The sequence below is a fragment of the Sus scrofa genome, chromosome 15, assembly GCF_054392235.1.
Source record: "Sus scrofa isolate SSC_HxYL_T2T_F1_AM1 chromosome 15, Sscrofa_HxYL_maternal_Yorkshire_Landrace_v2.0, whole genome shotgun sequence".
NCBI lineage: Eukaryota > Metazoa > Chordata > Mammalia > Artiodactyla > Suidae > Sus > Sus scrofa.
The window spans coordinates 96,239,319-96,261,256 of NC_139397.1; the positions used below are offsets into that span (position 1 = coordinate 96,239,319).

At 53.6% G+C, this 21,938-nt stretch overlaps 3 protein-coding genes across 3 annotated transcripts; all 3 read left to right on the forward strand.

The window, feature by feature from the left end:
- The first annotated feature begins 940 nt into the window (after nt 1–940).
- Nucleotides 941–4,457, forward strand: HOXD13 (homeobox D13). The gene is made up of 2 exons (XM_003483680.4): nt 941–1,876; nt 2,675–4,457. The coding sequence occupies exons 1-2, from the start codon at nt 1,102–1,104 to the stop codon at nt 2,923–2,925; spliced, it is 1,026 nt and encodes a 341-aa protein (XP_003483728.1). The 5' UTR covers nt 941–1,101; the 3' UTR covers nt 2,926–4,457.
- A 1,914-nt stretch (nt 4,458–6,371) lies between these two features.
- Nucleotides 6,372–10,700, forward strand: HOXD12 (homeobox D12). Its single transcript, XM_021076048.2, has 2 exons — nt 6,372–8,582; nt 8,732–10,700. Exons 1-2 carry the CDS (start codon nt 8,009–8,011, stop codon nt 8,968–8,970), a joined length of 813 nt encoding a protein of 270 aa, XP_020931707.1. The 5' UTR covers nt 6,372–8,008; the 3' UTR covers nt 8,971–10,700.
- A 4,616-nt stretch (nt 10,701–15,316) lies between these two features.
- HOXD11 (homeobox D11) lies at nt 15,317–19,300 on the forward strand. The gene is made up of 2 exons (XM_021076347.2): nt 15,317–16,217; nt 17,033–19,300. The coding sequence occupies exons 1-2, from the start codon at nt 15,440–15,442 to the stop codon at nt 17,266–17,268; spliced, it is 1,014 nt and encodes a 337-aa protein (XP_020932006.2). The 5' UTR covers nt 15,317–15,439; the 3' UTR covers nt 17,269–19,300.
- The last annotated feature ends 2,638 nt before the right edge of the window (nt 19,301–21,938 follow it).

Genomic DNA, 21,938 nt, shown 5'->3' on the forward strand with positions numbered 1-21,938 from the left:
CAGTTCTTCTGCAAGTGAGGCGCAGAAGTTTCCTGGAGGGCGGCGAAGTGGCTTTCTCCCAGCGCTCTCCACAGGGTCTTTCTGCGGACCCGGGGAGGCCGCGCCAGGGCTGGGGAGCCCAAGTCGGGAGGCGACTCCTGGCTGGGCTGAGTGCAAAGGCGAATATCGTGGTCCAGGCATCCGGACTTTTCTCGCTCGGGTAGATAAATCCTCGGGTTCGCCGCGCCGAAGAAGGGTCTTTTCGTCTGCTTGATTTACTTGTAAGTCTCTGCCCCCGGGCGGCATTTTTTCTGTGGGCATTTTCCGGGTGGACGATGTGTCCGTATAGAAGTCTGCTCCAATTGATCTTATTTCGAGGATCGCCCAGGATCACGTTAAACGCCTTTGCCCCGTAGCATTGCGCAAGGTAGGAAAAATTAGCTCTCTCGGGTTTGGGGTCTGGGTCAGCTAATCCGAAGGATTAAGCAACAGGATCAAAAACCGGTCTGTTTTCATATCATTCTGATCATCTCTGTCCTCTCCTTCATTTAGTTGTGCAGCTCAGAGAGCGAGGAGAGGTGGCAAAACAGCCGTGGCCGAGACAAGGCGCAGGCCTCGGCGCCCGCTTCAGTCGCAGACGGGGCCTAGGATGGGCGGTCGCGCAATCAGCTTGTGGGGGTGGCTGCGGCGCAAACGCCTGGGTCCGAGGGAGGGCGGGAAGGGGCTGTGGGCTGCGCAAGGACTGGGGAGGGGTAGGGGCCGGGGTGGGTGGGTCCACGGGGCCGGGGCCCCGAGCCAGGCTCTCCCGCGCCCCCACCCCCACGTGGCCCCGCGCAGCCAATGGTACGGCCCCGAGCGGGAGCCCTCGGGGAGGGGGGCGGCCCCCCGACCGGCCCAGGCCCCCTCCCAACCTGAACTTCGTTTTTATAAACGTCCTGCGATGAGCTAACCTGTTGGAGGGCGGGCGGGCGGGAGGCGGGAGGCTCGCAGTGGGAGAGAGGGCGAGAGGAAGAGGGCGGGAGCGAGAGAACGAGAGAGAAAGGAGAGGAGGGAGGAGGCGCGCCGCGCCATGGTGTCCTGCACGGGGCCTGGGCCGGGGCCGGGGCCGGGCTGGGCCGGGCCATGAGCCGCGCCGGGAGCTGGGACATGGACGGGCTGCGGGCGGACGGCGGGGCCGCCGGGGCGGCCCCGGCCTCCTCCTCCACCTCCTCCTCTGTGGCAGCAGCGGCGCCGGGCCAGTGTCGCGGCTTCCTCTCGGCGCCAGTGTTCGCCGGGACGCACTCCGGGCGTGCGGCTGCGGCGGCGGCAGCGGCGGCGGCGGCGGCGGCGGCGGCCTCGGGCTTCGCGTACCCGGGGACCTCTGAGCGCGCGGGCTCCGCCTCGTCGTCGTCATCCTCGGCTGTGGTCGCGGCGCGCCCGGAGGCTCCCTCCGCCAAAGAGTGCCCGGCGCCCGGCGCGGCCGCCGCAGCGCCCCCGGGTGCCCCGGCCCTAGGCTACGGCTACCACTTCGGCAACGGCTACTATAGCTGCCGCATGTCGCACGGCGTGGGCTTACAGCAGAATGCTCTCAAGTCGTCCCCGCACGCCTCGCTGGGAGGCTTCCCGGTGGAGAAGTACATGGACGTGTCGGGCCTGGCAAGCAGCAGTGTACCGGCCAACGAAGTGCCCGCGCGAGCCAAGGAGGTGTCCTTCTACCAGGGCTACACGAGCCCCTACCAGCATGTGCCTGGCTATATCGACATGGTGTCTACCTTCGGCTCCGGGGAGCCTCGGCATGAGGCGTACATCTCCATGGAGGGCTACCAGTCCTGGACGCTGGCCAACGGGTGGAACAGCCAGGTGTACTGCGCCAAGGACCAGCCACAGGGCTCCCACTTTTGGAAATCATCCTTTCCAGGTAGGGACATTGGAAAAAAGGGAGGACAAGAGAGAGAGAGAGATGCAGGGAGGGAAGAAGAAGAAGGGAGAAAGAAGGAAAAGAAAGGACTGGGAGTCTACATCCCTACTTAGGAGCTGGGCGCCTGTCCTCCTCCTGGAGTAGGGATAACCCAGTGGAACTAACTGTCTGTCCAGTTTGTAAATAAATAAAAAAAAAATCTGTAAAATAATCCTTTGATTTAAACTGCCTCTCTGAACCCTTTTCTTCCTGTGTATGGGCATAGGCCTATTTTTCTCCTAAGGATGAGGGTCTTTGCTGCCCTTTGCTCAGGCCTTGGCCCCTCCTCCCCAAAAAGGTGTCTCAGAGTTGGGCCCCACTTTTCAAGGACATGAATGTCCCAGAGTGACCACTAAAGCTTCCAAGAGCTGACCAACCCCAAACATAGGAACACAAGAAATCAAAGTTTGAACAAACAGCCTGGATTTTCTTTTTTAAGTGTATGTTTGTACGTTTGCAACCAGCATTTGCAGAAACTGTCCTTATAAGCATCTTCAACAACCACACCATAAAATCACAGGCTTGTTAAGATGCCGGTTTGAGAAACGCTGATGATCTGTCAAATTGGCTTTCACTTTGAAGTGCAAATGATCTTTTTTTAATAACATGTAAATAATATGTCTGCGTAAATAATAATAAAGTGTAAACAACCTGGCTTTCTTCTTTCCCTGTACCCCCTCCAAATATACACACCCAGTCCCCATCTGGGTACTCCAGATATCCTCATCTAATTTTACCTGTGCTGTTTTCCTATATCAGGGGATGTGGCTCTAAATCAGCCAGACATGTGTGTCTACCGTCGGGGGAGGAAGAAGAGGGTGCCCTACACCAAACTGCAGCTCAAAGAACTGGAGAACGAGTATGCCATTAACAAGTTCATTAACAAGGACAAGCGGCGGCGGATCTCGGCTGCCACGAACCTATCCGAGAGACAAGTGACCATTTGGTTTCAGAACCGAAGAGTGAAAGACAAGAAAATTGTCTCCAAGCTCAAAGACACTGTCTCCTGATGTGGGCCAGATTGGCCACAGAGAGTTTAAACGCTTTCAGTTGTCTCCAAAAGACCTTTGGAAAGACTTGAATATGTATTTAATTCCCCCATCCCCCTGCCAATGATGGCAAATTTTGTGAATTGTTTTTCTTTCTTCCCCTTATCTGGCTCTAAAACCTTTTGCTGCCCAACCTGACTTTGTAGTTCTGTTTTGTACTTGTTTATTATTGATTTTGCTCTTGTCTAGGTTTGTTTTTTATGGCTTTTTAATGTTCTGTTTCTCCCTCCAGGCCAGTATAAAGGACTTGAAGTATTTTTGAATACCCCCCCCCAAATGAATTTCAGAAGTGCTATTCTGATTTTAGGGTTTTATTTTTTTAAATCACTTTTTATGCCTGTTTCCAGCACTGATTATCTTCATAATCCATTAGGGCAGAATGATCTGCAGTCATTCACATCCTGTGATTAGGTAATTGAAATTTTAGCTCTCAGCAGTCGCATTGAGGCAAATGGAAACAGCTCTGGGCAAGCAGTTTTCTAGGGTCACTGAGAAAGTCTAAAAACAGAAGGCTGGAGGTTCTGTGATGGCTTTAAAAGCAGCTACCTTATTGTATAGGGTTTGTATCAATACTAGAGTGAAGACAATATTTCCAACTTTAGGTCTTTCACTTACTGTTGTATTTTTTACTACACCTTGTAGATTTGTGCTTTTATAATCTTTAATTTGGAAACAATGTGTCTTCATGTGATGCCTTCATTTCTCCAGCTCTAGATGCAGATATTTAAATGGCTGCAGTTGGGAAAGTGACCCATGAATGGTATACATGCCTCCCCACTCCCTGACCTTTGGTTTGTGGTGTTAGAAATGAGGCCATCTCCTCAGTCCCCTGAAAGAGACTGAGTCAATATGGCCATGGGTGGGAATTTTTATCCAGAACCCAGTGAAGAACTTGACTGTCTGAACAAATGTATTGGGCTCTCCTGGAGCTTTAAAACATCTAACAAGTGTGAAAAAATATGGAGTTCTGAAGTCCAGGAGGGGAAAAAAAAAAGGTGTTTCTGAAAGTGATGATAAATAACTACTTTTAAAGTGCTGCATATTTATACAACTGAGAGATTATTTTTGTAGATGCAATGTCTGTGAGCTGAGATACATGGACAGTGCTTCAGGCATTTAAAAATCACTTTTTACTCCTAGGGAGAGTCAAATAAACAGAACTCACTTATTTCTTCTGAGTCTTTATACATTTGTGGGTTTTTTCCCCCCAAGCTCATGTTGCCTCTAGAAATTTCTTATTTATTATAAAACCTTGTTATCCTGAACACTACAGTGCTCTCTACAGATGAAGGAAACTCAGTATCAGTTCTGGTCTCTGAAACCTCCAGGCTCTCTGCTTCCATCACCCCTTCCCCCTCCCTTTCCCCATGGCTTTAACATAAATAGTGATATCTTTAAATGAGGATATAATTTGTGGTGTCTAAAATTATATTTTTTAACCAGACCACCTCAAAAAAACTCCAATAAAATTCTACTTCTCTTTCAAAAAAAAATTCAGCTCATGCGAATAGTTTCTTTTCTTTTCTTTTTTTTTAACCAATATGTATGTCTGTGCTGGGTATTGGAAAACATGCTCACTTGGAGGTTTTCTTCCTAGAAAGGCCATTGTAAATATCTACTCTAGGAAGGTCTTGAAATTAGTCATATCCATATTTGGAAACTGAAAAAGAAACATTTCAGGCTTATCTATAGAGACTTCTCCCGGCAGCCTGCACACAGCAGCTGCGGACTGAAACCATAATTATACACCCTAAACCTGTAGATGCAATTTTTAGGCACTACGAACTTTCTTTTGAGCGCTTTTTGCCACTCATAGAAATGGCCGCTGAGGAACCGGGTGCCTTGTCCTTGTCAGCGCCCGGGCACAGTGAATTCAACGGCGGCTACCTTTTGGGCATGTGAGTTAAACACAGATGTATTAAAACCTCACACAGTACCTAAACTCTTCTGGCGGGAGGATTCCCTTATGCATCTGCCAGAGAAAGCGCAAAACCCAAGGTTCGGAGCTACTTTCGTTTTCCACCACCTTGGCTTGATTTCGTTCATATCTTACCGACTGTGAGTAAGCGGCTTCGTTTTCATTGAGATAGGCACATAGCGAGACAGAAAACGAAAAGTGACCACGACTCGATCTCTCGAGATGAAATAACCCCTGAAAATGGGGCTAACCGTCCTGACCTTCCACTTTGGGAAGAGTTACTAACATTTTCTCTGTTTTTCTCAAAGATGTGTTTTCTTTTACAATGGGCCTCTTTTCCCATCTCCATCTTAATTTGCCTTCGTCCCCCCCCCCCCACACACACACACTTTTTTTTTTCTTTTTTTTGTAAATTCCAGACTCCAGGGCCGTACCCCATTTCCCAGGTCCATTTCTCAGGTTTCCTGTTGTGGATAGGGAGAATTGCCTCGAGGGTTTCCTTTCATCTGTAGTTTGCCGGTCGGTTTTCCCCGACTAAGAGAAACAGGAGGTTTGCTGAAGATTAAAACTGCGCTCAAATGCTCTCCAGTGGAATTTGAATTGACGGCTAAATCAATAACAGATGAAGACTTTGTTATTTATATGCATTCCTTTTATATTCCGAATTGAGGAGGGAGGAGCGGAGCCAGTCGGTGGCCAAAGGGCTGAACGGAGGCCCGCGAGGCGAAGGGAGCTTCGAGGAGAGGCCTTTGCTTCGAATGTAGACAGAAAGGCCGCGGGGAGAGTGCCTCCAAAACCTGGCCGGTTTCGAGCGCCGCCGGTGGAGAATCAAGGCCCTCGTCTCAACGCGGGATTCAAGAATCGAAGGAAGCTTTGGAGTCGGGACGCAAGGCCAGACAAAGGGGCGGCCACGACGCTTCCCCGTGCCTGGGAGCTCGCCGGGTCCCTCTGGCTCCGCAGTCCGGGCCAGCCTTGCCGCCGCGATCTTCGGCTTTTCGAGACGCTCCGCCGCGCCTGGCAGCGGGCCGTGACCGCACGGGCTGGCGACCCCAGGCCGGCTGCGCCGCCCTTCACTGTTGATCTTGACCGTGCGGCGGCGCCTCCCGAGGCGTGGAGCTCGCTCGCCATCTCCTGGGCAGTCGGTGGCATTGGCAAAGCTCGCTGTTTAGCTCCAAGACCAAATCCTCCTTTCCCATTCTCCAGCTCTCACGAGCAGAGCCTCCTGCCTCCTCCCCCTCGCCGCCCACACTCCCTGTCCCCACCTCCCTGATCGACGGTACTACTTTGTCTGCTGGACCTCGGATATTATAAACCCAGGAGATGAGGTGGGGCGGCTGGGCATCATCTGAGCCAAGGAGAAATGAAAAGGCTGGTTGTTCTAGTCTTTTCTAGTTCTTAGTTCCTTTATATCTCTAGTTCCAGAGGGCAAACCGCAGCCTTGTGGCTGCCTAAGGGTCGGAAGAAGACACGCCCGGACCTAGAAATACCAGGGAATGGCTGTATAGCACTGAGGTGGGAGGAGAGGAGATTTCAAAGACCCGTTGGAGCTGGAGCTTTCAGATTTAGGGAAGCTGTAGCTCTTCGAAAACAGGACAAGTTTCCCAAAATGAGAGTCTGGGTTCCTAGGAACCGAAGTTGCAGCTTGTGCCTACACCATGAAAGGTCAGGGAATGGAATACATCTCTGTTTCTGAGCTCCCAAGGAAACTCAGAGTCCTAGAGGAGCCTGGACTTGCCCACCCCCCACTTCCTACCCCCGCCCTAGAGCAAGAGGAAGAGGCCGATTGCGTTCCCCAGAGCCGCCCAATTGGTCGCCATAACTCACACAATAAAGTCGCAGCGCGGTGGTCAGCCTGGCCCTCCGGCGGCGCCTGTGTGGTCTCAGTGCCTGAGCTGGCGGTCTAACCAATTCCAGCTTGGCTCAGGGACCGCGAGGCGTCTGCAGGTTAGGGCGGGCGCCATTCACGGGGTTCCTGGGGGTCTTGGGACCGAAGGCCGGAAAGGAGGACCCTTAGCCCTCCGGCCACACTAGACCGGAGGAACTGCGGCGAGGGCTGCCACACAGCTCGGGGCGAGGGAGCACTGCCCGCCGCCTCCCTGTTCGCCAGACCTCCGAACCTGCCAGCAGCCCGCGCGCCCCTGGAGGCGCTGAGCAAAGAAACGCTGCTAGCCCGCTGCCTCCGTGCACCCCGCTGTTCCCGACCTGTGGCTCTGGCTCTTCCGTTCTTCCCAACCAGGTCTGGGACGCTCGTCCTGCACGCCATGGAGTGGATGAACACCTTGGAGTTCTGGTTTGCAGGCTGTAGTCGCTAAGGTGGACTCCTGGTGATTAAAGGATTGTAGCCTTTGGCCACCGCAGGCCAATCAATCTGCCTGGGTCAGCATTCTCCATGGACTTGGATGGTGACTTTCTTAGGGGCAGAGGGCTGGGTCATGGATAAGCACACCGGGAGTGGTGTGAAGCCTCCCTTTTGGGCGCCAAACTTGGGCGGACTTTGTGATGCATTCCTCCTTCATCAGCGAACTATGCCCACAGCCTGGGACCCAGGGCTAGGGCAGTGCTGGGTCTTCACTGACAGATCACTCGTGCAGAGTCCAGTCCAGAAAGGTGAGGTGGAGAGGGAGAGGGTAGGAGTAGCTTTATTCAGACGGAGCTGGTGGTCCCACCAGACCAAGAGCTCTCTGGACAAGCTAAGGAATGTGCCTACTGGAAAAGGCCTCAATTGCAATTTAAAGCTGATAGAAGCAAGCCTGGCCCAGGTAGCCAGCAGAAAACAGGAATGCAAAGCCAATCAGACCAAGAAGGGTCCCAAGGGACACTGAGGCAAAGGCACCCGATGGGGATGCCCCCAGCTCCTGAAAGCCTCCAGAAAACTCAAAGAGGCTTTATCTCCGCTCTAAATGCCTTAGCTCTGCCTGGCAGCCTCGTCCTTGGCCATCAAATATTTCGGGTGTTATCATAATACCCTGAAGGGGGGGAAAACGGGTCGGGGGATGTAGGCGGTGCTGAAATGACCGGCTTTGAAGAACCTGCAGGCCAAGTTTCGTCCAATCGTCAGAGCCTGTCCTCTTATTCCCAGTTGTAACTAAATACTGCTGCAAGCGCAGCCCAAGCCCTTTGTTGGAGATGTGTGAGCGCAGTCTCTACAGAGCGGGCTATGTGGGCTCGCTTCTGAATCTGCAGTCGCCAGACTCCTTCTACTTTTCCAACCTGCGGCCGAATGGCGGCCAATTGGCCGCGCTTCCCCCCATCTCATACCCGCGCGGCGCGCTGCCCTGGGCCACCACGCCCGCCTCCTGCGCCCCAGCGCAGACCGCCGGTGCCACGGCCTTCGGCAGCTTTCCCCAGCCCTACCTGGCTGGCTCTGGGCCTCTTGGCCTGCAGCCCCTGGGTGCCAAGGACGGATCCGAAGAACAGGCCAAGTTTTATACTCCCGACGCGGCTGCCGGGCCGGAGGAGCGTGGCCGTGTGCGGCCGCCCTTCATCCCTGAGTCAAGCTTGGCCCCCGCGGCCGCTGCTCTCAAAGCAGCCAAGTACGACTACGCGGGCGTGGGCCGTGTAGCGCCGGGCTCTTCGGCGCTGCTCGAGGGGACACCCTGCTCTGCTGGCTTCAAGGACGACGTCAAGGGCCCGCTCAACTTGAACATGACAGTGCAGGCGGCAGGCGTCGCCTCCTGCCTGCGACCTTCGCTGCCCGACGGTAAACGGTGGCCACGCTCCCCGAGCAACGCTCCCGGGCCGGGGTGGGAGGTGGGGTGCAGGGGAGAGTGTGTAGAGGGAGGGAGCCGCCAGGGGCGGGCAGGCAACAAGGAGCGGGCTGGGCTGACCTAGGTTGGGGCTGTGTTGCAGGCCTGCCGTGGGGGGCGGCCCCGGGGAGGGCTCGCAAGAAGCGGAAACCCTACACTAAGCAGCAGATTGCCGAGTTGGAGAACGAATTCCTTCTCAACGAATTTATCAACCGGCAGAAGCGCAAGGAATTGTCCAACAGGCTGAACCTCAGCGACCAGCAAGTCAAAATCTGGTTCCAGAACCGGCGTATGAAGAAGAAGCGCGTGGTGCTGCGCGAGCAGGCGCTGTCGCTGTACTAGCCCCGGGTGTGGCTTCGGCGGGGCTGGGCCTGCCTTTTTTCACCGAAGCCTGGCTTGCAGGAAGAGAGGGGATAGGGCTTTTCTTCTGCTCCTTCTCTGCTGGTTCAGATACCCTCCTGCTCAAATGGCAGCCCCAGAAGCCAGCATCCTGCCAACTGGGGGGTCCACACTTTCCCCTTTCTGGAAGAAGCCTGTAGAAGCTGCAGCACAACCTTGGCCTTGAGGCTTTCAGAGTAAAGGTCTGGGGTCGCCTGTCCTAATTCTTGGCTGGGGCGTTATACCCAGGGCTCACTCTAGCACTTTGTGCTTGGATTTCTGCTTCCACCTCATTGGTCTCCCCTTCCCTTTCCAGTTGGCTCAGCATCTAGCAGTTACCTAACTAGAGCTCAGAGTGGAACTGAATTTAGGAAGGCCTCCCGGGGCAGGGTTGAAAGGGATAAGGGCACAATTCTGTTTATATGCAGCCAAAGCCCCTTGTGACAAAGCCAAAATTTCAACTCTGAAGGAAAGAAAGGGCACAATCCCTAGTCCTGTCTGTCCTGGCTGGTTTGGGAGGACAATAGCAAACCTAGACCTTCAGACTTCAGGAGAAACGGGGTAAGGGGCGTGGTGTCCAGACAAACTCCAGAGAAACCTCATAGTCTGGGCTGGGCTGGCCCCTCCAGCTGGGCAGAATGGACTGGATACTTCCTTCCCATGGATGGGATGAGGGAGGCTGGGGCTCCACAGCAAACTGCAATCTCCAGACTGGACTGGTAAAATTCCCCTACTCCTGCCACCTCCTCACACATGCCTAGGCCAGAGTCCTGTACTCTGTAACTGGGCCCTCAGAGCTGACCTCTGATGAGGAGAGCTGCTAGTAGGCTTTGAGGTTGGGTTGCACTAGGAGGAGGGGGAAATATTCATGGGAGGAGGGAGTGAGCCAGGAAAGTGGGGAGGGGGGATCCTACATTCAGATGGTAAAAATGGCTTTCTGGTCATCAAAGTGAGCAAAGGTGTCAACTTTTTCTTTCTTCCTCGAATGACAGTAAATGGCCACTACAGGGAGAGGTGAAGTCTTCCCAGCCAGCTAACAGTCAGGAGGGCTAGAAAGGAGCCCTTTCAGATCCTCAGCCCCTTCTCTGCTCTTGACCAAGTAGAGAAGTAGAAGTTCCCCTCTCTACTCCCCACCAACTCCACCAGAGGCCCACCACTGTGCCCTTTCTGAGGCCATGTCTGACCTGCCCCAGCAGAGCTGGAGGTCCAGGGCCCTGCTGGGCTTGCTTGTAGACTGGGGGTGCCAAATGCCAGATAGAGATGTTCTGGGTGTGTAGGGGTGTCCAGCTTTAACCTCAGTGAACCTGAGCCGCCCCCCCAGCTCCTTCTACCACCTCTGCCTCTTTTCCTTCTCCTTCAAAGTAGCAGCACCCCCCCCAACTCCTAGTGAGGTGTGCAACAGCCAAGGAGTTGAAAATTCCTCCCCAAAGTTTGATGATTTCTTTTTAGTGGAGGACCAGGCCCTTGATCTGTAGTGGGCACCTCACAGCGAGCCCTGAGCCTCAGTCCAACTGACCTCAGCTGATGAATTGCATTTTTTCTGCTATCTAATAATTTTTGTGCATGTTTTGTTTTGTTTTGATTTTGTCAAAAATAATAGCCTGTATATATCAGACAGATAGAAATGTTTTGAGTGGAAATAAATATCCAGGTCCCAGCCAAGCTGCCATGGGGCTGATTTTGGTTTTTCAAAATGTTTCAGATTCCCTTCTAATGTTTTTCAGGCCACCAAATTCGTTTTTCTTTCCTGGTTGCGGTTTCACTGCGGGCGTTGACTGTTCATTAAATGAGAAAATGGCTTCCAAGTCAGTCAGAAAATGGTGTATAAAAGCCTGCAAACAAAATGTGTATAAAACATCCAAGGCGAGGGAAACATGAGCAGATTTCAGTGTGTCTCACACACTAAGTGAATCCTCAGCTTATCGCTGGCTGAAGCTTCCACATTTTGCCTAAATTCTCAAACTTTGAAGCTTGCTGTTATCAGGAGGTTGCCAAGATATGAAGCTCCTCAGCTTTCAATACAAAAACATCTCCCCCTGCCATGTTTTTTGGTCAGGCTTCTTGTGAATAGGCTATGCACTGTGGAAATCCTTCACACGGGCACCTCTGCCTAGAGCCCTGCAGGTTCCCTTAGGAAATGTGGCCTCTGCACCCCCAGGCCTTCAGAGCCTCTAGCTCAGGCCGGGAAAACTCGGGGCCTGCTCAGATTCACCAAGCTCTTGTAGACCTCAGCGCCCAGCTAGCTAGAGATAGAAAAGAGAGAATTGCTATCTTTTAGCAAGCAGAATTAGAAATCTGAAATCAAATTCAGAGTATTCAATGGTTCCAACTCCCCTTCCCTGAAGCGAATTTAATGAAGTATATTCTAAACAGCTACTTAAAAAACAAACAAACAGCAAAAACAACAACAAAACAGGGTTTACCCTTCCTTTATGGAAGCAAGAAGCTGCCGAGGCCCTATCATTAGAAATATTTCCCCACTTGGTGAGGCTCAGGGAGGCAGCAATATGAAAGCTGGGTCTCTCTGCTTCTGGGAAGGTTTGCTCCCCCATCCCAATAACCAAACAAAAGCACAGGCCACACTCAGACCTCAGGTCCAGAGGGCTGGGTAAAGGACCAGGGAATCAGACTCAGACCCAGGCCCCAAGACAATACGGGAGACCATTTATTGGCAATATATACCTTTAAATCATCGTTTTCTTTCCCTTTAGCCTAAGATGTAGGGTGGAAAGAGATATTCATGGAGACCACTCCCCAAAGAGAATGAAATTATTTTAAGTGTAAAATCTGGTCTGTCGATTGGGGCTCCAGCAGTATTTTTCAAATCCATCCATTTTACTGATCCTTAAGAATACAAAGGCGGTGGTGTCCTGTCTCTCGTCCTAGCTGAAATCCCAGCAGGGATTTGGAACGACGATGAAATTCGAAAGAAAAAATGCCCCGAAAGAAATGCCAAAATCTGAATGCTCAGCATTCTCTAGCACAAAGACAAATGCGTCCTCGGAAATACTGCAGTCCAGGCAGGCCTCTTGACCAAAGAAAAGGTTTTAAAATGAGAAAAATTGGCTTGCTCTGACATTCAGTCGGCCGTGAGCTCGGAGGGCTAAGAGGCTCTTTTAAGGCCTGGGGGCTCTCCTCACTGGAGGCGGGCTGGGCTAGGGAGGCTTCCGGGAGGCGGGCGGTGCAGGAGAAATCCAGAACCGTTGTAAATATTCATGTCTGGGGGGGTGTGCCCCTTCACCCCGCCTCTCCCAGCTGCATCCACCCCCCCCCTTGGGGGGGGCACGGCGCTTGTCCGATCGTCCTTGGACAAAGGTAATCTCCCCACATTTTTGTTCTTCAGTCACTTGACTTAAGGAGCCCATTCCGAAGGCTCTGCGGGGAAGGGACTGGCTCTGGGTGTTTTCCCCGCGTTTCTCCTCTTCTTTCGTTTCCTAAAAGAGCATAAATAATTAAAGTTTGGCAGGGAGGAAAAGCTTTCTTGCAGAACTGTAGTGGCAATAAATGAAATGACTCAGAATCCCTTCCCCAGTCAGCTTTTACGAGAGCTGCCAGACAGTGTCTGTTCACGTTCTCCAGATACCAGGGGCGCCCTGACAAAGTTAAGGTCAAGTTAGTGTCTTATCTTGGGTAGCTCAAAATTACCGCATCGCGTCCGGGCGCTGCGCGGAAAGCTACCACTCGCGGAGCTGCCGGCAGTGCCCGGAGGGTCTACTGAGCTCCCTGCGCTTCGAGTGGGGCCGCGCCAGCAAGGACAAGGCCACAGCTCTGGGATCTTCACGGTAGGTTCTCGAGCGGGGCGCGCGGGTCGGGAGGCTGCGGTTTTCCTTGGATTTCGGGGTGAGGATGGAGGAGAAAGCTGGGGCCAAAGGGCGAAGAGGGCTGGGCCCAGAAGGAAAGCCTAGGGTTGGGGTGGGTGTGGGGGTAGGGGTGGGGGTCCGCGCTAACGCACAGAGAGGGGCCGGTCGCCCCTTTCCCCTCTGCACCCGCGCGCCGCTGCAGATGGCGCACCCTCCCCCGCCGAAGCACGGCTCCAGCCCGAGCGCCGTCGCCATGTCGTTGAACTTGAATGATTCGTCCTCCCCCATTTCCCTCTTCGGCGGTCAGCAGGCTCCACTTTGGGGGGCAGCTGACTGCCTGCGCCCCACCCGTGCAGAGGGAAGGTGCCAGAATCTTGCCCACTTGCAGACACATAAAGACTCGGCCGGGGCCCCCCGCAGTCCCTGCCCTGGGTCCTGAGCAGCAACAGGGCTAGCTTGCAGTGTCCGGGGAGCCATTTTAGGAGAGATCCAGGGGCGTCGACTACGAGCCCGACAGGGAGAGGCTTGGGCTGGGGATGGAGATGGGGAGGCAGATAAATGCGTCGGCGGTCTGGGCTGAGGAGAAGGGGGCGAGCTGGAATCTGGGCGAGGGTACCAGCTGCGTAGAGGATGCACACTAAGGATGGGCATTTCTGGGCGGGTGGGGTAGGCTTCTTGCCCTCCAGCCCCTCTGACCTGTTTGCGCAGTATTCGGAGGGAAGCAGAGGTGGGAGGAGAGTGGAGGAGAGAGAGTGGGAGGGAGAGAGGGAGGGAGGAGAAAAAGAGGAGGGGGGGAACCTTGGCCAGAAAATAGATTTGAGCTCTGATCACCCGCCTTTTCTCTGTCAGCATGGTGGGCAGAGCTCACTGCTCGGGCACTGCCGCGGCTGAGGCCAAGAAGGGAACCAGCTCCACAACCTATACTGCCTGTCCTAGGCATATGGCTGAGGCCCAGGACCAGTGCTCAAACCGCTTGGCAGAGGAATCCTGGGGAGAGGGGCAACTCTTGCCCTGGGTTCTGGAATTTGGGTTTGGGGAGCTTCTTTCTGAGAGACTGATTTTACCTTTGGAAAATGCTGGGTTATCCGCAGGCGGGAGCCCAGGCCTCTCCTGGACCTCCCGGCTAGAATAAAGGGACGAAATCAGCAGAGGAAGAGAGTGAGGCCTTGGGGAGAGTGGCTGGGAGACCCTCAGAGCCGAGTGGAGCAGAGAGACTTGAGCAAGGAGGCAAGAGCTGCTGAGAGCCCATCCCCCCACCCCACCCCACCCCACCCCAGAGCCTACGGACCTTCAAAAACCCACCACCACTCCAGTGACTGTGCTGGCCCTCGGGTGCCAGGAACCTAAGGGAGACTCAGCAGGGATGTTTAGGCCTTGGCGGGGCTCCGATGCCTGCTGGAAAGGGACTGATTGTGAGACAAGGCCAGAAAGCAAAGAGGGTGAGGAGGGCGGAGGTGCCTGCGGCTTGTCTCCTGCTTGAGTGAAAGCGGAAAGCCAGGCACCCTAAGAGTAGGACTACAGATCCTTTTGTTCACCAGACACCCCGGCTTCTAGAGGGCTATGAGGTATCTCCGCTGGCTGAACGCCCCCTTTGATTTGGCACTGAGAAAAGGCAGAGAAGCGACAGGAAGAGAGATAGGGGCAATGACACATAGCGAGAGGAAAATGGGAGAGAAGATCAGAGGACAGAGTGAGACAGAAGAAAGGAGTAAAGTCAGAGGAAGGAAGAAGAAAAGGGAAACAAGGAAGTGAGAGAAGAGAAGACGGGAAAAAGAAGTGAGACTGAACCCAGTGGGCACCGACCGAGCTTTGGCCCGGGTGAGCTCCTGGCAAGATTTTGGCATGGGTTTTTTGAGGATGGCAGTCTCGCTCCCGGACGTCAGTGGAGAGAGCCAAGTTACTCCGTGGCGAAAGCGCCGGGCAGAGAAATATGTAAATCAGGGCTCCTTGCGCCCCGAGAGCGGCGCAATTACGACCCTTGAACTAAAAGCAACAAGCTCCCGGCGGGCAAGCTGCAGAGGGTGACGGTGTCGCGCGGGAGGGAGCGGCTGTAGTAAGGGGTGTGGGGGGTGGGAACCTCACACCCTCACACCTAGTCCCCTGTGCCCCGAGTCGGGGCTCCCCCCCCCCACCTCCGCTCAACGCTTCTTTCCCTTCCCCCTTCCTCCCCCTCCCTCTCCCTCCCTCCTCCTCCCTGCCGGCCTTGGTCCGCGTACTTAAAGCGGCGCGGGCGGGCGCGGGCGGGCGGCCCAGCCGGGCAGTGGCAGATGCACCCAGCAGTGGCAGCCGCCGGCGGCGCACAGGTGACCGGCCTGCGGCACAGCCCGGTCAGAGGGCGCAGGGGGAGAACTGGCTGGAGAGGGAGGGTGATCCGCCCCCAGCGCGCGCACGTCTCGGCGCCAGGAGCCGTCCCGGGGCGTGTTGGCGAGCACTGATATAGATATAAGGACATTTCTCTCCATGGCGTCACGTGACATAATTACCACCAGAATCAATCAAGATGAATTGCACGTCAGCGCCCGGTGGGGATTTTTGCTTAGTTGATCCTGGCCCAAGCCTCTTGTGCAATCGATGGCTCAGGTTGGCGGCGCGGGGAGCGGCCCGGGGCTCGCCGGCGCGCTCGCCGCGGAGCCATGAACGACTTTGACGAGTGCGGCCCGAGCGCAGCCAGTATGTACCTGCCCGGCTGCGCCTACTATGTGGCCCCGTCGGACTTCGCCAGCAAGCCGTCGTTCCTGTCGCAACCGTCGTCCTGCCAGATGACTTTCCCCTACTCTTCCAACCTGGCGCCGCACGTCCAGCCCGTGCGCGAAGTGGCCTTCCGTGACTACGGCCTGGAGCGCGCCAAGTGGCCGTACCGTGGCGGCGGCGGCGGCGGTGCAGGGGGCGGTGGCGGCGGGGGCGGCCCCGGCGGGGGCGGCAGCGGCGGCGCCGGGGGCTACGCTCCCTACTACGCTGCAGCGGCGGCGGCAGCGGCGGCAGCCGCGGCGGCCGAGGAGGCGGCCATGCAGCGCGAGCTGCTCCCGCCCGCGGGCCGGCGGCCGGACGTGCTCTTCAAGGCGCCCGAGCCGGTGTGCGCCGCGCCTGGGCCGCCGCACGGCCCCGCGGGCGCCGCCTCCAACTTCTACAGCGCTGTGGGCCGCAACGGCATCCTGCCGCAGGGCTTCGACCAGTTCTACGAGGCTGCGCCCGGGCCCCCGTTCGCCGGGCCGCAGCCTGCTCCGCCGCCCGCGCCGCCGCAGCCCGAGGGCGCCGCCGACAAGGGAGACCCCAAGACCGGGGCTGGTGGCGGCGGGGGCAGTCCCTGCACCAAGGCGCTCCCCAGCTCGGAGCTCAAGGGGGCGGCAGAAGGCGGCGGCGACAGCGAGGGGCCCCCGGGGGAGACGGGGGCTGAGAAGAGCGGCAGCGCAGGTAGGCACTGGGCGCGGGGTGGGCGGCGGGGATCAGGGGCCGCCAGCGCGGGGGGGCGGAGGGGGCCTCCCTCTGCTTGCGCCGTTTTATGTGCTACTTTATAAGCGTTCGAAGGGGTTTATACATCCTATAAGATTTCCCGGGCCGTTGTAAAGCGTGTTTACGATAGGAAACCAATTTAGGTGGGCTTAAGGTAGACTTCGAGGAGGACGTTAATCGCTACAGAGAGCTTTTCCCAGTTTTGCGTGTGTGTGTGTATGGGGTGGGAGTCGGTTCTAGAGACCACGGAAGGAGGGAGATTTCAGGCCAATTTGTGAGTGTGGACACTCCAGCCTCCAGCTTTTAAAGGGGTGGGGGTGGGGAGGTGGGGGTGGGAGTTTGATCGTTTAACTGGACTTTTTCCAAGCCGCTGGCTGACGCGCGCTGCTGGCTGGAGTAGAGCAGATGCCCTGCCCGGCGCGCTCGTGTTTCTCTCGCTTCTGGGTCCAGCTCAGAGTCTGCCTCGCCCTCTGCTTCCCCACATCGATGCCAGGCTGTGTGTGTGTGTGTGTGTGTGTGTGTGTGTGGGCGCGCACGCGCGCGCGCGTGTGTGTGTGTGTGTGTGTGTGTGTGTGTGTCCGGACGTGAACACACGTCCACGCCCGCACTCTCCTGTGCCCGCCCATATATCATCCCCCACGACGCAGGCAGGGCCTTTCAGCGGCAGCAGGGGACGTCCCCAACGGGCTGAGGCCTGGCCCTTGCGCGGCCCGGACGGGCAGGGGAGGGTGGGCATACAGCGGCCTCTCTCACCCTTTGGTCTCTTTGCCTTGCAGTGGCCCCCCAACGGTCCCGGAAAAAGCGCTGTCCCTACACGAAGTATCAGATCCGCGAACTGGAACGCGAGTTTTTCTTTAACGTGTACATAAACAAAGAGAAAAGACTCCAACTCTCTCGGATGCTCAACCTCACTGACCGGCAAGTCAAAATCTGGTTCCAGAATCGCAGGATGAAAGAAAAGAAACTGAACAGAGACCGTCTGCAGTATTTCACTGGAAACCCCTTATTTTGAGAGCTCCAGGAAGCACCCCTCTCCCCTGAGCCCCACTCACCCACTGTCCTCCCCACCAGCCTGTCCTGGGCAGGCCCAATGTCCTTGGGTTTAATGACGCCTCTTCTCTGTGGAACTCCACGATTCCTTCCCACGGTCAACTCGGGACCTCCCAGCGACCACTGCAGCCTGCGGACGAGGTCGGGGACTTGGCCGAACGGATCCTAATAAGGGGAAAATGGTAAATGCAAATGTCCCTTTACAATTTTACCGCCAATGCACTGTTGTTCTCCCTTCCTCTCTCTGAGTTCCCGTGGGGACGCTGTGGGATCTGTTGAGCTAGGCCGAGGGGCTGGAAGGCGCTTGTTTTTGTTCTGAGTTTAAGGGACCCCATCCTTTCCCCTTGGTGAACACAGATTATTTAAACTCCTGGAAATGTACCTTTGGTCTGTCATATCAAGGCACGAGTCACTGTCTTTTGTGTGAATAAATGGTTTCTAGTAAAATGGAGGTTACAGCTTTAATACACGGTATGAATTTTCCTCTTTGAAGAAGTTCAGTGTCTGATTAGGATATTTTAGTGACCAGAATCTTCTCCCATATGCAACTGAAAATCAAGTGAAATGCTTTTGAATCCCGCTAAAATAAGAGTGTTCTCCTCCCATCTCGTCTAGGCCACACTGCTTTTAAAAATCGCATTAGGGATGAATCTCTGAATTGAAGACGTGACCCAGTCATGATGGTACTGCCTTCTGCAGGCAATGAGGATGGGGCAGCAGGAACCTAAGAAGCAAATCTGCTCCTCCACCTCACCCCACTTCCAGTGTATTAACATGGAATTCCTGAAAAGACAAAAAAATGTTTTTTTAAAATACTGATTAGGAAATTGAAGTTCACTCTTAACAAGGTGTCAAAGATCCAGGCTCCCTTAAAAGAAGAAATCAAAACTAGAACCTTTCACTGGAAGAAAAAAAAAAAAAAAAAAAAAAGGTTTGCTTAAAGGAAATTATCAGTGAATTGAGAGGGCCTGGGGTCCTTGCTTGTGTCACAGGGGCCTGGAGCAGAGAAGGTAACCCCCCTTTCCCTGGAAATAGGGCCTAGGGCTGCAGACCCACTTCTCACCGCATTTATCGCTTCAAGTTAAAGAATGTGGTGAGGGCTGCTCTGCACTTTATGTTGCAGGGCCAGGCCAGGCTGTTTACAAAACCTTGAACTGTCTAGACAATACCATAAAACCCAAAGTTCTAAACAGCTTAATTAGGTTATATTATACACCTTCTGGTGGGCCCAAAAGAGATTTCCGCAATGTGCAATAAACTGGAAGAGTGAGAAAAGCTTTTCTTTCTCTGAAAAGAGTAAAGTGAGTCTTATGACTCTTAACCTCTCATAAGCCCAAAGTAAAAAATAAATAAATAAATAAATCCATAAGATGTGCAGCACCCCAGGCATCTTCCAAGGAGGCATGCATTTCCAAATGCAAAATTTTTTTAATTACCAAAGCTTTTGGAGGGAAGGAAAAACATAAGTGCATAAGTGTATGCCTTTGAACTTCCAAAATGTCAAGGTCATCACCTTTAACCTTTCTGAATAATTAGGCGCCTAAAGGTTCTTCTGTGATATTCAACTGCCACCCACTCACACACACATGCTCACACATATCCAGACCCCCACACACGTTTATGACCACACAGAATCATATCGTGGCTCACCATAAATCTAAGCAAATTTCTAATTTCAGGATCAATAACCTTAATTTCACTTCAAACATTTGTGTAATTCAATAGCAATTGACTTCTTTATATTTAAAAAAAACTAGTTAGATTAAAATGTCTACCAGCATATTTTTAATACAGCTAGTAAATGATGGGGTTTTTTTTGGGGGGGGGGTGAGGTCATAGATAAGCAGTCCTTTAGCACTAGTGAAGAACCATGGTTTTAAAAGCTGGCATTTGAAAAAGGAAGTTCTGTTACAGACTTACTTGGATATATTTGTCATTTTTTTCAAGCTGTCAAATAAATTATTGTACTTTCTATGATTTGGAACAAAAGAAAACACATTTATATTGTTTCCAAAGGCATCTCTCAACCTTTAGTGAAAGATGCAATAGAAACAAAGCCTACAATTGAATAATTTCGTTCAGAAGGGGATTCCTTTGTTTGAAATTCTGAACATCCGTTACAATGTCAGTGCCCTAGTAGTATGATCGTTCCAGGAGCTTAAAACTGGTTTACTTCTCTCTCCATCTATCTCTCGCTTGCTCTCTGTTGCTCTCTCTCTCTCTCTCTCGTTTTTTAACTGCGTGTAAATGTAGCAAGCTTGTATGTCCACCACCTTAGGCAAGCCGAACCTTGGGATATCATTTCGCGTTTGCATGGCCTTGGAGAGCCACACGGGGGCGTGCTCACGTTCCAGAAGCCGTATTTGTCGGAGAGGCCGTGGTACCCTATCTTTCCAGTACTGGATTCTAATATGCAATCTTAGCCCGTTAGAAACCACTAAGGTGTTTGTTTGTCGTTTGTTTGTTCTAAGCAGCCGTGAGGTTGGGAAGTTGTATAAAGACAGAGGAAAGGGAGCAGATTCCTGAAATAAGAGATCACCTAATCATTGCCTTCTTATAGATAAAACTGTTATCTATAATACCTTAGTATAACCTGGTGGTGTTGAGCAGAGGTTTTTGGAGACAAATACGTGCATTTCGAAATAGGTCATGCCACTGAGAGCTAATTAAATTATGGAAATCAATTTTCTTGTTGGTTTGAGTGTGGAGAGCTGTAGGAAGGTAGGACCACCCCTGCCCAAAACCGCGGTCCGCGGTGCGTGCTCTCTGACCGCCCGGGGTGATTAAAAGGCTTTTGTTTAAGACAGATCGGGGCGCCGGCAACTTAGCAGAGTGTGGTCTCAGAAAAAGAGACGCGTCGGGACTGAGTGGGTCGTTCTGAGCGACGGACGCCCCCTCCCCCGTCGTGCCTGGCGTCTGGGGCTACCCGGAGCGACCGAGAGGCTCGGGCGGGACTGAGTTGGGGCGCCTGGGGTGGATTAGGCTAATGTGGCTGCGAGAGGCGGCAGGAAGTCCTGGGAAACATTTGTGCTTCAAGGCGTCGTGGAGCGGGGAGTGCATTTGAAGCAAGCGGGCTTTGCATTTGACAGAACCCTGGCTATCTTTCCAAGCCGTCTGCTGGCCTTGAGTGCGGTGTTTGATTTTGGCACCAGCTCTTGGAAGCAGTTTTCTCCCCGCGTGCCCGCCTCAACCTACTCTCACCCCAAAACGCCCCTGACCCTGCCGGAGGGTCACCATCCGCAGTCCAAAAAAGGGAAGTTCCAAAATGAAGGATATCAATCCCTTCTTTCCCGAAGATCATTGTGAAGCACATGCAACCCCTGGAATTAGTAAAGACCTCCTTGGCTCCGCCGTCTCTGCCCCCTTCCCTCCAAGCCCTGGACCAAAGTCTCTGTTTGGGTCCACCACTGGGAGCTGGCATCTGTGGAGGCTGGGGGCCATGAGTCTTCCCACCCCACTAGAGGCGCCAGCCAGAGGCATTGATGTTCCTGTTCCCCGTGGGCACCCTGGCTCCTGCCTGTCTGACCATGGGTCCAGCTTAACTATTGTGAAGCTACATTTCCTGGGGCCTAAACTGGGCCCTAATCCAAGTGGGGTGAGAATGCCTCTCCCCAAATGTCGTTGCATTCCTCTTTAGGCAGTTCCAGCTCGGAGGCTCTTGTGGCCTTGCAGGGCCCCTTGGCCTTGGCTGACAGCCTCCCCCAGACCGCGGGTGCTCAACACTCTGCAATTCCTTTCCCCTCGGCAGAGCCCAAGTTGAGCCTGAAAAAGTCCAGGGAATTGGATCAGGACTTCTGGGGGCTGCAGGTCTGAGATCTCTTGATTGTTCAGGGCATGTGGGGCTCATAGAGCATGGCTGAGTATCTTGAGTATCTGAGGTCTCAGATCCTGAAGTGGAGGGGTAAGAGTCTTTTGTGTCTGCAAAGGAAAGAGGCTCCCAGGCCACTGGCCCTTTTGCATGTCTCCTTAGACCCCTCTTCCAAGTTGGTGGTGGCTTCCCTACCCTCCCCAATGGCCCTCTTGATTTCTTTTCACTTCGGCTGGGTGGTGCATGGTGCAACTGAAAGGGCACCCAGGGGGAGCAGCTTTTAAAATTTGTGCCCATCCACTCTGTCCCCCAAGGGTTGCACAACCCTAAGAGGCCACTCAGGCCCCCCAATTCAGGGTGAACCTAGGAGCTCCCAGGTCCACTCAGGCCCAGAGCTGCTGCCCTTCTTCCCAGTGACAGGAGAGCACAGATGCAAGTCACTTCTTGATTACAAATGCTAATTCCTTGCTAAAGCAACCCTTTTAATTTTTCTCTGGAAAGAACTGCACCAGGGAGAAGGGTGTCTTGGTACAAATGTGGATATTCATCTCCTTTATGGTGCAATATTGATTTATTATTAATGGTAACTGCTCCAACTGATCTAAAGATGATCGAAAACAGCGGCTATGCAGCTACATTAAATACTTGTAAGAATAATAAAGCCTAACCTTGAAAGCCACTGCCTTTTTATTCCATTTTCTTTATCTTAGCCTTAGGGTCTTAGGTAAACTTTCTGTCCTCCCAGGAACAGATCATTTTCTTATATCTTTCTATCTTGCTTAATTTTTATAATAAAATCTCTTTGAAATATTGGCAGTCTCTGG

Bases quoted from the DNA above. Each gene is read 5' to 3' on its own strand.
- HOXD13 (XM_003483680.4), top strand. From the start codon at position 1,102: ATGAGCCGCGCCGGGAGCTGGGACATGGACGGGCTGCGGGCGGACGGC. The intron at 1,877-2,674 runs GTAGGGACATTG...TTCCTATATCAG, and splicing joins TTGGAAATCATCCTTTCCAG to GGGATGTGGCTCTAAATCAG.
- HOXD12 (XM_021076048.2), top strand. From the start codon at position 8,009: ATGTGTGAGCGCAGTCTCTACAGAGCGGGCTATGTGGGCTCGCTTCTG. The intron at 8,583-8,731 runs GTAAACGGTGGC...GCTGTGTTGCAG, and splicing joins GCGACCTTCGCTGCCCGACG to GCCTGCCGTGGGGGGCGGCC.
- HOXD11 (XM_021076347.2), top strand. From the start codon at position 15,440: ATGAACGACTTTGACGAGTGCGGCCCGAGCGCAGCCAGTATGTACCTG. The intron at 16,218-17,032 runs GTAGGCACTGGG...TTTGCCTTGCAG, and splicing joins TGAGAAGAGCGGCAGCGCAG to TGGCCCCCCAACGGTCCCGG.